We start from the raw sequence: 13,901 nt of genomic DNA on the forward strand, positions 1-13,901 counted from the left end.
CTGTCCAAAGCCTTGGTCAAAGATAACCATCCCATAAGTTTATATAATTTTATATAAATTATGTAATTTTATAAAAATAGGTTCAAAAATTCACTTAAAGCTGTAAAATGGAACTGAAATCTTAACTCTTCTCAGGCCCCTGTATAAAATACTGTGAAGGTATAGAGAAATACTACATGACACAAAGTAAAAAAGTGCTTTGCAAAGGAACACAGGGTACTAAATATTAAGAAATCTTTGAATTCTAGAATTGTTTTTTACTATATCATGTCGACAAGTGTTTTGGAGAAGCAATTTTTCCAATTTTATTATTAAGAAGGATTATATAAAAGGGGGTTTAGTGAACAAATATCAGGAATAATTAGGTTAAAAAAAGCAACAACTGTTTCTAACTTCAAGATTTCTTAAGAGCTTTGAAGATAATGAAACCCATAAATCTCCAAGATGAAAGGACTAGTGAGCAGCACGTCCCAAAATTACATGACCACCTACCCCTTTATCTCTGTGGAACAGTGTTGAGTGAAGGGTGTTCAATGTTCATCGTTCATTCAAGTGAACAGTGTTCCACAGAACATACTTTAGGGAAAAAGTCTTCCTAGATTCCTATTACTTGTCTGAATACAAAATTATAAGACACTTTTGCTAGAAGAGGAATTCTTTTGTCACATAAACACAAAGGTTTACAAGCCTTTTATATACTGTCTATTTCAGCTCTAAAATAACGTACCTTCAAATCTGTTAAGGCCAGGCCACTAGTATACCCTTCTCTGTAAAAGGCCATTATGAGTACCTCATCGTTAGGACAGAGAATGAACCCTTCAAGTTTTGTAGAAGTCAAATACTGCTATCTCTCAGATACAGATAAGTTACAACAGTCAGAAGCTCTTCCCTTGCTGGTCCAGGAACACAGTTTTCTTATACCCTGGGCCAACCAGAATGAAAGGAAGACTTCTGCCATGCGTAATTTTATTATTTATCTAAGAGTGGATTCCAAACAAATTTGTATAGCTGTTTAATAATACAGAAAATCTTAAAGACTACATAAAAGAGGCAGCAACTTGAGATGGAATTCGTATGAGAAAATACAAGGTAACATTTTAAAACAGTAACATCAACTAAAATATTGAGAGATAAATGATTGTAAAATTCAAATCTAGTACTATTTTTATAGTGCATATATGAATGTTATAAAAGCATCTGTTAGAAACTGGTGGCAATGGCAAAAAGTCCTATACCAGTTCTTGAATGTTCTCTTACAGCTGGTAGAAAGAAGTACAAAGTTTGGCAATACTTGGCATGGGCCAAGACAGGTCACAATCTTCGGAGCAGTTCATTAAAAAAAATATCTATAGATTACACCAAGAGTTCATTTTACAGCTCTTTACTAGATTATATAAACCGCAGGCATGCATCTGTAAGCTGTGGGCATGCATGATGGTTTCTGTGATCTCAGAGCTTCACTCTGGCCAAACGAGATAAAAATGCTCGAACTTTACACTAGACCCAAAGACAGTCTCTTCTGTGGACAGAACAGAAACTTCCTCTACAAGGCTATGGGAGCTTGCAACGTAAGACCGGGAGGAGAAAGCTCCTTACTAATGAATAGGTCGACAGAGCGCAACGTGGAGCATGATTTGAAAACATTTTAAATGGAGACCATTCACAGTTCCTTCCTCCCATGACTGCAAGGACATAAAACCCAAAGTACTTCAACAAATTCCTGGTGCTTTTCCATCTTAAGGTAGCTTACCATTTTATGGTCTCAGTGTCCTACAAAAGTGGGTGGGACAGCCCACCCATATCTTTATCTGATATGTTGACCCATTCCTGGAGAAATAAAGTTACTTACAGGGAAATTCAGTTTCGCCAAAAGGTATACATACTAAGTCACATTGGTAAATAATGGTGTTTCTAATATCTCTTAGAAACTGGCAAGGGGACAGAAGTCCACTACCAGCCCCCAAACTCACCCACTTCCATACATCTTTGATTGCAGAGACATCAATAGACACAGTGAATTTATACATAAAGAACAAGTGAGACAGAGGTAAAGGCAAAAGCAGTGTCAGTCTGTCTGAGTGTAGGCAATGGTGCTTTGATTATACCCGTACGAACTCTTCAGTCCCTTTTAGTTATCCCCAGATCAGCTCTTAAGCCGTAGACTTTTGCTGCAGAGAATTCAGATGTGATGTGGTTGCTCCAGTAACACTTTTAACAGTACTGCATTCAATACTGGGAATGGTTTCTAAACAATTTAAACTGCACACGGAACTTTAGTAGAACAAGAAGTTTATTACTCCCACTCAGTAGTTCCTGGGGGCTTTGATGTTAAGTCATACATAATTCGAGAAATACCAGGAATCTTCTTAATCTCAGTGACCATCTTTAACACCACCTGTTATAAAACAAAGATTATAAATAAAGAGCTAGAGTCCATTGCATGTTCAACAGGGCTAGAATTTGTAATTTCATTTGTAATTTCAAATTAAAACACAATCTATTTTCACCACTGTTCTCTAGGTATATGGGCTTTCCTTGTGGCTCAGATGGTAAAGAATCCACCTGCAATGCAGGAGACCTGGGTTCTGTCCCTGGATTGGGAAGATCCCCTAGAGAAGGGGATGGCAACCCACTCCAGTATTCTGGCATGGAGAATTCCATGGGCTATACAGTCCATGGAGTCGCAAAGAGTCGAATACAAATGAGCAACTTTCACTTCCTAGGTATATGGGATACATTTATGATTAATTTATGTAATGACTCTACAGATTTAAGTAACTTAAATTCAGTAGTACTCAAAGTGCAGTCTGCAAGTCATGGGTGTTACTGGTCCACAGCAAATGTTTAGAAGCATTTATAGCAACCTGACACTGCTACAGCATCCAAGCATGTGACTTAATGGGTGGAAAACAACGCTTCACAGGTTCTCTGTGGCTCACAACTCAGAGGCCACTAAGGTGGCACATAACACAGGTAATAATAATCATTGCTACATGTATAGACGAGGAAGGCCTTGTCACCTAACTGGCCAGAGACTGGGCAAATGCAAGCCTAAGGGAAAACAGACTCTAAGCCACATTCTCCAATCCACATATCTATACTAGCTAGTAATATAATCAGAGCCCTGTATTAGAGTCCTGGAACAGTGGTACAACTAATAAAGTCTTGCTTTGACTTTTACTTGCTATCTTAGAAACAGCTCCTCTGGAAAGAACACTCTAGTGGAGGGATAACAAGAAAGAAGATGGGGATCAAAACTGTAATTGCTAGTTGGCAGAGCATGAAGAAATTCATGGGTGCCTGGCCATAATGCTATTAAATCTCATCCTTATATCTAATCAACTCTTCTTCACTCCTAGGGTTTTCTTTTTTAACTTGGAGGACACTATTTATAAGGCAGAGGTTGGCACGATTAGATAAAAAGATAGATTAGAGTTGGGAGTCTCCACATAATAATCAGACATCTGGAGGAGAGGTTAATAAACTTAGGGCCTTTTCCTACTATAATGTATTAAATAATGAATTATGTGTACATTAAAAAATGAGAGCCTATTTTATGAACAGAAAACCAACCTCAGAAATATCAACATTGCCACAGCCTATCCCATTCACCATTATTATAAAATGTTAAGGTATTAAATATGTACATCAGAAAAAAATGTATATATTACCTCTACGGGGATCTCATTGCCAGGGGTTGCAGGTATACCAGTCATGAAATCACTAGTAATAAAGGTTCGAATAACCACAGATCTCTGGCAAGAAGGCTGCTTCTGAAGTGGGTCCCGATCAAAATGCAAAGGTGTCAAAATCACTGGCATCTGGCTGATTTTCCCAGCATACCCTAGAGAAAGGAAGTTAACATGTAGAATCAATCACCATGCCATAGGAAAGCACTCTCAGTTCAATTAAATCCTTCCACACAGGATCTAAAATCACACACAACAGACACAGCTCTTCTCAGGACTGTCATCATGTACTGTATTCAGCTACTCTCATAGCACCGTAAGCAAATGCAATCACAAATACAAATTATAGAGTCTGATGACTGCAGTGATGTGCTATACATATAAGTCAATTCATTATTCATGTAATTATCTTTGATACTGCAAACACAGAATAAGAAAATACTGAGCCACTAACCCTAGAGGGAATCCAGAGTTAGGGTATTGCAAGCCTCTAGTCATAACATATTCATCAACTGATCAATATATAACCTTTCTTTATGTGTTTTCTGTTTAAAGACACCTTGCTCAATATCTATTGTAGATTCATTAACTGTGAGCTCACAGCCAATGGCACTGTAACTCTAGCTTGAAAGAAGCTTATCTAACACACCTGTTTTCTCAGTAAGGCGCATGATAGTCTTCCTATGCTTAGGAACCTAGTCAGCAGCACCTCAGCACTAAGCTTAGAGGACATTTTTAAACAGTGAAATCACCAACAAAAAGCATGAAAATGCAAAACAACATGGCATTAAATAGATGACAAAAAAGACACTTTTTACAGAAACAGAGCTGAAACAAGACAGAGGACTGCCATCTTCAACCTCAGCTGGGAACATCTGAGTTGAGCAACTCAAATTTTCTGTCACTTTGTGCATGTCTGCAAGTGACCATAAATATGAGTAAATTCTATATAGATAAGGCAATGTCACAGAACTACCCAGAGAATTAAAATAATAATACTAAAAGCTGAATCCTCCTACTAAAAATCATAAAGCCAAGCTTTCAAAATCTAGTTGAAGCATGTAGTGATGAACAAAATGGGCAACTTACCAGATTCCCTGAGAATGTTATGGGCCTCAAAATCAGCTTGGCGTAAAGTACTGAGCACCCCTGTGGTCAAGAAAGTGGGAGTAACATCTGTAGGAGGTTCTTTAACTGGTGGGCCAAATATATAAACAACTCTAGAAGGAAGGAAGTGAAAATTATAAAGAAAATACATTTTAGTATGAGGAAACAAAGCACATAAAATAACATTTTTTGCATTTGTCCTTAGGCCCGTCTCTTACCCACTTTAAATCCCCAATGGGAAGGACAGGATTATAGAAGGTATTTGTTGTCTGAACCTTTCTCAAAATACATTCTCTGAAATACTGGTGTGAAGATAAACTTGATTATCACAATCCTCTTTCCATTTAATGTACTGGATTGAAAAGTATACCCAAAACTTCATGTTCATCTCAAATCTGGGGGTGAAAACAGGGTCCTTGCAAATGTAATTGAATAAAGGTCATAATCTGGGGCAGGGGCAGGAGGCTAATCCAATGATTGGTGGGTGTCCTTCTAAGCAAAAGGCAATCCGGAAAGACAGACACACGGAGAAGAGAGGGCCATGTAAAGATGGAGATGGAGTCTGGAGTTCGACTGCCTCAAGGCAACGACTGCCAGCAAACATCAGAAACTATGAAGAAGAGAAGGATTCTCCCCTAGACCCTTCAGAGAGAGCAATGCCCTGCTGAGACCACCCTTGATATCAGAGTTATAGCCTCCAGAACTATGACGTGATATATTTTTATTGTGTTAAGCCTTCTAGTTTGTGGTGACTTGTTATGGTAGCCCTAGGAAATCAATTCACAAAAGCCTGGGGGAAAAATGAATTAAATAAATAGGTTTTAAGGGCAATGCTAAAGAATACTCAAGCTACTGCACAACTGCATCATCTCACACACGAGTAAAGTAATGCTCAAAACTCTCCAAGCCAGGCTTCAACAATACGTGAACCATGAACTTCCAGATGTTCAAGCTGGTTTTAGAAAAGGCAGAGGAACCAGAGATTAAATTGCCAACATCTGTTGGATCATCGAAAAAGCAAGAGAGTTCCAGAAAAACATCTACTTCTGCTTTATTGACTATGCCAAAGTCATTGACTGTGGATGACCACAAACTGTGGAAAATTCTTCAAGGGATGGAATACCAGACCACCTGACCTGCCTCTTGAGAAATCTGTACTCAGGTCAGGAAGCAACAGTTGTAACTGGACATGGAACAGACTGGTTCCAAATAGGAAAAGGCGTACGTCAAGGTTGTATATTGTCACCCTGCTTATTTAACTCACACGCAAAATACATCATGAGAAACGCTGGGCTGGATGAAGCACAAACTGGAGTCAAGACTGCCGGGAGAAATATCAATAATGCAAATATGCAGATGACACCACCCTTATGGCAGAAAGCAAAGAACAACTAAAGAGCCTGTTGATGAAAGTGAAAGAGGAGAGTGAAAAAGTTGGCTTAAAACTCAACATTCAGAAAACTAAGATCATGGCATCTGGTCCCATCACTTCATGGCAAATAGATGGGGAAACAGTGGAAACAGTGTCAGACTTTATTTTTGGGGGCTCCAAAATCACTACAGATGGTGATTGCAGCCATGAAATTAAAAGACGCTTGCACCTTGAAAGATAAGTTTTGACCAACCTAGACAGCATATTAAAAAGCAGAGACATTACTTTGTCAACAAAGGTCCGTCTAGTCAAAGCTATGGTTTTTCCAGTGGTCATGTATGGATGTGAGAGTTGGACTATAAAGAAAGCTGAGTGCCGAAGAATTGATGCTTTTGAACTGTGGTGTTGAAGAAGACTCTTGAGAGTCCCTTGGACTGCAAGGGGATCCAACCAGTCCATCCTAAAGGAAATCAGCCCTGAATATTCACTGGAAGGACTGATGTTGAAGCTGAAACTCCAATACTTTGGCCACCTGATGCGAAGAACTGACTCATCTGAAAAGACCCCGAGGCTGTGAAAGATTGAAGGTGGGAGGAGAAGAGGATGACAGAGGATGAGGTGGTTGGATGGCATCACCAACTCAATGGACATGAGTTTGAGTAGACTTCGGGAGTTCGTGGTGGATAGGGAGGCCTGGTGTGCTGCAGTCCATGGGGTCACAAAGACTGAGTGACTGAACTGACTGATAACAAAACTTCAGACACTGTAATATGCTAATATGCACTGGTAACCTCCAAGATGAAGCTATACATTTTTTTTTTTTTTTTACACTTTGGAGAACACTGATCCCGAAGAAAGATTCTTATTTCACTATGTACATATTTCATGAATAAAAGAATGGCACCAGGGAAGCCATTCTTAAAATAAACAGTGGTCCTTTGGTTAATAATCTGCCTGCCAATGAAGGGGACATGGGTTTGATCCTGGTCCAGGAAGATCCCACGTGCCACAGAGCAACTGAGCCTATGCAACACAACTACTGAAGCCCACAGGCCCTAGAACCTGTGCTCTGCAACAAGAAGCCATTGCAATGAGAAGCCTGCCAGCAGTAACTAGAAAAAGCCCTTGCACAGCAACGAAGACCCAGCAAAGCCAAAAATTTAAATAACTAGTAAGCGGGTGGGGGGTAAATGTCACCAAAGTAAGACTTGTTGGAAAAGGAATGACTCATTACGGCTTCAAGTAAATGTCTGAAACTTATGAAGATACGTTGCAGATGTTAATTAATAAAAGTAGAATTTGGAAGATAGCTTAAAGAAATTAGTATCAAATAAGTACAACAACTCAAGGGGAATCTTACTGCTGATTTGGGGAATCTGTTCTATAAACTTCACCCAGAAAACAAGAGAGAGAAGGGGACAGAGACAAGTGCCACCTGGCTCTTTCCAATCCAGCTCTCAGCCAGCAGGCAACTATCCCTTTTCCTTAGCCATATCTGTCTTTAGCAGAGAAAATAAATCTCCCCTGCAACTACCAAGGGGAAGTTTAACAATGCCTTTTCCCCTTCTTATTAATAGGTACTTAGAAAAAAACAAACATACAGAAGAAAAAAGCATCCGATCAAAACTACCAACTGCTTCACTGCCTCCTTCCAAACATACTTTCACAGGAACAGTTTCATCCCATGTATTGAAAGTAAGCCACACTTTAAAGCAATATGCTTCCTAGAGCTCATAATCCTTAGAGGAAAAAGCAACTAGGCAAGAGAATGCCATTAACTTGCTCCTTTTTGTCTTATTTATTTCAAACAAGAGTGGTCATAGAATATGTACAGAGACAAGCTGTCTTCCATCCTGTGTAGGACAGTAAAACTGGAACCGTCCCTCTCTACACAAAGATTCCACCATGCAAACTAGGGGGGCGGGGCAGGGGTTGGCAAAAATTGAAAGCTTTTTAAAAAAGTTACTTAAATTCCAATCCCCCCACCCCCAAAAATTTAAAAATCACCAAATACGTTTTTTAGGGGCTTGCTAGGTTCATATTTTTAAAATCTAGTTTTTTGTTTATTGGTTGTTGATTTTTTTTCCTTTTTGGGAAGTGAGGAAAGATTAAGAATGGAGGGAGAGAGAAACGAGGAAAAACAGAAAAGACAGGCAGAAAGAATAGAATACAAAAGGACAGAGATAAAGTTTAAACAAGGGTAAGGGCCCTTTGGTAAAAGAAAAGGACAGAGACAGATGAAACTATAAGAATGCTGCAAAATGAAAAATATACTAATTATATAGTAAAGCAATGGAGGCAAACTTAGTGAAAGGGAATTTTCTGTATGACCAATGAAGTTTATTTAGGTACTAGCATTTTAGAATTTTAAACCATTATTTTAACCAAGACAATTACCTCCATTCAAAATAGGCAATTACAAATTTACCATTATTTATTAATAATTCACTCTTTTCAGTGTATTAAAGGTGTATCTATATTTGGAGGCCTTTGGTTCATCTATGCAAGCCTTTTAACATGTTCCCATTGGTAAAAATGTGACTTCCCTCTGACTTCTTTTCTTAAAGGCCAACAACAGCCAAAAACACTAGCCACAACAGTACAGATATATACACACCCCGGAAATTCCCTGGTAGTCCAAAGGTTACAACCCTGCGCTTTCACTGCTGAGGGCATGGGTTCAACCTCTGGTCAGGGACCTAAGATCCCACAAGCCATGAGGAACGGCCAAAAAAAGAGAAATGTACACACCCTGCTAAGTAAACACCAACAGGTAGGTTTATAAACTGTCGTTAATTTGAGTAAACTGAAATCTCAAGTAATCCTTTTTGATTCTCAACTGCCTAATACTCATGAAGGAAATAGACAAGAGTAAAAAACTGTGAAATAAGAACATTTAATTAGCAATCTGGTACTAAATGAGTAAGATTTTTGAACTGTAAAGGAGACAATGCTACTGAGTATTACATATAGGTTATAAATCAGCTGTTGATATACCTGACATAAGAAATTTATGTGCAAATTAAAGGAAAACTGGATCTGAAGAACTAAGTTCAAAATTTTTAAAACATTTAAGGCAGTTATTTTAATGATATCTGGTGTGTTTGTATCTTTACTTTGTAATGATTATTAAATTGACCAAGTCCCTAATAGTAAGTAACTTGTACATTTTTTTCAATCTTTCTAGAATAAAACATCATAAAACAAATAGTGTAAGTTGCTAATCAGACATTTTTAAAGTCTTTAAATTTCATACTAAAACTATTCAATAAAAGCCATCCTATTTACCTCAAAAATTTTTTTAATAAGTAGATGATTGTACTGCAATGAACAAACAAAATACTAAGTATTATTAAATACCTGCTGGGTTGTGACCTAAGCTGTCTTTCAACAATGGGAAGACCTTAAAAAAAAAAAATCACAGCCTTATACTACATCTCACCGCGCTGCCAGCTGCAGAACATACCTGTTAATGTTGTGACACATACGAGGTATAAGTCTAGCCAGGAAAATAAGAGATTCCCAGTCAGGCTCATCCTTACTGGAGATTCCACACACATAACTGTAAGAACGACAGTCACCCTAAAAATAAAAATACAATTGATAATTTTTATTGATTTTATATAAATCAAAAGATGGAATGGAAAATACTTCATGCATGGTGACACCATGGAAAGTACTTTTAACAAAAATATGCTTGACTAAAAATATATATGGATATTTTGCTAACAACATAAATAAATCCTAAATAAAAATTCCCCATTAAATTCTACTTAAATCACCTTAGACATTATAAAGTGTTACAGTAATTTCAACAATTTATTCAACATACACATGAGATCCATTGGGATTTCATTCCAAATATCTGCTTAACTACATACAGACAGCCAGCACACCTAATTTGGGAGACAAGATCTGTCCATATTTATCAGATGGATAAAGGATTCTCAAGTCAGATATAAAAATAATTTATTCCTTTAAAATGAGTTAGTTTTAAAATAAGTAAAGAAAGCAAATTTTAAAACAAGCGAATAAAACTGATAATACTGATTCTTTTTCATCTGTCTTGTTTAATCCAAGTAATTTGCTTTGTAAAAAACTGAAAAGTAACTTACAAGATTAAATAATTACCAAATATGCAGTAAACTTGAGAATATAAGAATTCAGACTATTTGAATGCTAATATAATAGTATCTATTAAAGTTTAAAGCACACATGCTCTTTAATCCAAGAAATATTACCGAAACACATGAAATAACTCCTTGAAGAAATAAGATTACTTGCCTATAATAATGATGTGAAAATGGTTTAAATGTCCATTGGTAGGAGAATAATTAAATAAATGATGGTATAATCATACATGGAATATAAGGCAACAGTTAACAATAAGAATCTACTTGCAATGGCATGAAAAGAAGTTCATGATGCTCGGTTAAAAAGAAAAAGGTGATGTACAATGTGTCAAATAATTTCCTTTCATTCTCATTCTAAATGATTCTGAAAGGACATTTAACTATAGAGCAAAAATAGGGAGATTTAGTTTTTAAATGTATTGTGCCTTTGATTTTTCTTTTTTTTTTAACAAGTAGTTTATTTTGATATTTAGAAAATAAACCTCATTGCTACACTAACCATGAATTATGATTTTTATCTGGATTTCTAAGTCTCAGCTCCAAAGACCTAAGAGACTAAAAGATAACTAACAACAAAAGAAACTTCTATTTTGACAGGAAAAGTAATACAGTCTGAATAAACGTCATTTTTTAAAAATGAAGTGTAGTTAATTTACAATGCTATGTTAGTTTCAAGTATACAAAGTGATTTAGTTATACAAACATATACATACTCTTTTTCAGATTCTTTTCCATTATAGTTATAGTTTCCTGTACTACAGTTGTTTATTTCATATATAGTAGTGTGCATATGTTAAATCATTTTTTAAAAAGAAATCATTCATCCTACAAATTATATTTATTTATCCATAGTATTATCTATGAACTTATCAAAAAATGAGAAGTCAGCATACAGAGCTCCAAGTTTTTTACAACAGACCTAGTTAGAACTGGAGGGGCAGGGGGTCAACCTGTCTGCTCTTCTATTTTTATTAAGTAGGGTAATATCTGCCTGAAATAGCATATCATGATTTTCAAAATGAATCTATGATGAGATAATCCATATACCATTGAAAGAAAATTATTTTTACAATTCCAGGAACAGTTATTTCAATTTGATTTAAAAACAATGTAAGTAGCTTTCACATAAGGACCCTGAAAGAGGGAGAAAGGGGGAAATAACTGTCCCATATCATTTCCATGAACTAAAATATTTTAGTTTAATTATAAAAGAACAATGAAGTTTTACTGTTTATTTAAAAACAGGGCTACATGAATTCAGGAGAAAGGGGAATTTAAAAGAATGGGCTCAGATTCACATATTTAGGGAAAAGAGTTAGATCTGTAAAACATTTCTTTTCATACTTAATTCTACTTTAAGAGAACATTATAACTACATTAACCCACTAACTGGCACTCACCCAAATTTTTAGTAGAATTACTGACACCTTTTCTGGTTTCCATTTAACTTCAAATCCTAACTCACAGAAAATAAACCTTACTCCTTCCCTATCCTCCCAAGCTCTTCCCCCTAGAAACTCACTTGATGATCATGTAAACAAAGGCAAACTTAATATAATCTATTTCTGAATAGTATTTCAAAAATGAGAACTATATTATAGTCACATGCTTTTACAATTGGAAAGACTGCACAACAAATACTGAAAATGTTAGTTGTACATTATCACATCTCAGAGGAAGAGAGAAGACATGCTGAAGAGGCAGAGGACACGGGTTTAAGGAAAACACAAGCTGAGAACAGGCATGCAGGGCCTTTCCTGCAGTCCGAGACTTCTAAAGCCACAGAACATTTCACATCAAGAAGGATAAATGAGGACATGACCTCTCAGTTCCTGTCCTTCAAAGCAAAAGCAAGTCAATCCTATGACAATTCATTCTTTGAAGTTTTACAATTGGTTATAGATGATAGGTGTTTCAAAACTACAAAATCCCAGCCTGAATATTTAGTTCCTACAACCTTATTCGCTCCATAAGCATTCATAAAATATTGCCTTTTTACATTTTTAAACTTGTATACACTTCCATATTTAATTTTCATTTCTTATTTCAATATTAGCAGAAAGAGCAGCAGAAGTTATGTCACAGGTCAGTGAATTCACACAACTCACCTGCACACCCACGGTTTTAATTGGTAGCAGGAAGGCATTAAGTGAGTGCAGACTTGTAATTTGCATCAGCTTTTCCTGATCCTCTTCTGTCGTGCAGGCTTTAACTCTTTGTAATAGCGTATGTGGCTAAGAAAACCAAAGACATACTTCTTAGGATTTCAAGAAATAAGGTAGTCACTCTTTTGGTACCTATTACTGTCTTACGTATCTATACTTTCTAGTTTATAAGCAATAGATTCTATTTGGTATTTCTAACTTGTGTGTGCTATGCAGTGTTGTCAGAATTTCATCTCTGAGGGCCAGGGCTATGCAAAGTTAAATATTAGGACAGGAAATACAGATAAGATTTATACACACGGAGCCCTTTCCTCTGTCACCGGCAAGGGACACCTCACGAGTCAAATTCTCCTTATCTCCAGGGAAATTTTTTGTTATAAAGTCAACTTTGTCTGAAATGAATTTATCAGTTTATTTGCCTGGTATTGAATATATGTTTTTCTATTCTTTTATCCTTTTCTATTCTTTTACCTTCCCTCTTTCTATCCCTTGGTAAACAGACTATAGTTAGATTTTACTCCTCAATCTAGTTTGACAATTATGTCCTAACTAAAGATGTTGTCTTTTAATTAATAATAAGGTTCAATTCCATTCTCCCAGTTTATTCAGTAGTTTCTATTTGTATGTCCACTTTTTATGTTTCTTTCTCCTTTCTCACATTTCTCTGAACTGAGGATTTTTCCAAATTCATTTATTTCCCCTTTACTAGTTGTGAAGTTAAACCTTCTATTTTCATTCTTTAGCAGCTCCCCTTAAGTGGGGATCTTTAACAAAAGAGAATCAATCTGTGCTCATCTGGCAAGCAATACAACAGTCTTTGAATGCTTTAACTCCAATCAATCCTCCCATGCCTTACAAGCTATTTTAGCTGTATGTTGTATTTTCTTTAAAATAAACACCAAAACTGAGATCAGTTTATACAGCCTGTCTGTTTAATTTTACCCATTTACCATTTTATTTGCTTCCTGTATCTCAGACCATTCAAACTAGGATCCCCTTCTTTCTTCTCTAGTCAGTTCTTTAAAACAGTGGTCCTCAAACCTAGCTACACACTCAAATTACTTAGTACACTCAGGTCGCATTACACATCAATTAAATAAATTCTAGGCAGAAGGGGTCCAAGCACAGTATATTTCAAAAGCTTCCCCTGTCTAATGTACAACCAGGGTTGAGAACCACTGCCTTTAGCTCCTTAAGTAATAGACTATTGGCAATAAATTCTGTTTCTGTGAAAACAGCTTTATTTCGCCCAAGTTCTTTGAGATGATTTATCTGTTCACTATTGTTCACAAGTATTTTCTCTTGGCATTTTGAATTCTTCCTGCTTTTACTGTTCCTTTCACAGCCTGCATAATAGTATTTCCTTTATGCAGTTGCTTTGTCTTTGGCAGCCTGTAGTTTCCACAGTTATGCTTCTGTGTGTGCCAAGTCACTT

The 13,901-nt window shown here is 36.5% G+C and overlaps 1 protein-coding gene across 1 annotated transcript in view; it reads right to left on the reverse strand.

Annotated features, from left to right (window-relative positions):
- Positions 1-2,272: 2,272 nt before the first annotated feature.
- Positions 2,273-13,901, reverse strand: part of GMPS (guanine monophosphate synthase) — a 68,884-nt gene continuing 57,255 nt past the window's right edge. The window contains exons 12-16 of the mRNA XM_006077366.4: positions 12,410-12,535; positions 9,635-9,750; positions 4,779-4,909; positions 3,672-3,844; positions 2,273-2,395 (exon numbers count right to left, since the gene is read on the reverse strand). Coding sequence (XP_006077428.1) covers positions 2,294-2,395; positions 3,672-3,844; positions 4,779-4,909; positions 9,635-9,750; positions 12,410-12,535 — 648 coding nt within the window. The 3' untranslated portion in view covers positions 2,273-2,293. The remainder of the gene's footprint in view (positions 2,396-3,671; positions 3,845-4,778; positions 4,910-9,634; positions 9,751-12,409; positions 12,536-13,901) is intronic.

Source organism: Bubalus bubalis, chromosome 1, assembly GCF_019923935.1.
Source record: "Bubalus bubalis isolate 160015118507 breed Murrah chromosome 1, NDDB_SH_1, whole genome shotgun sequence".
NCBI lineage: Eukaryota > Metazoa > Chordata > Mammalia > Artiodactyla > Bovidae > Bubalus > Bubalus bubalis.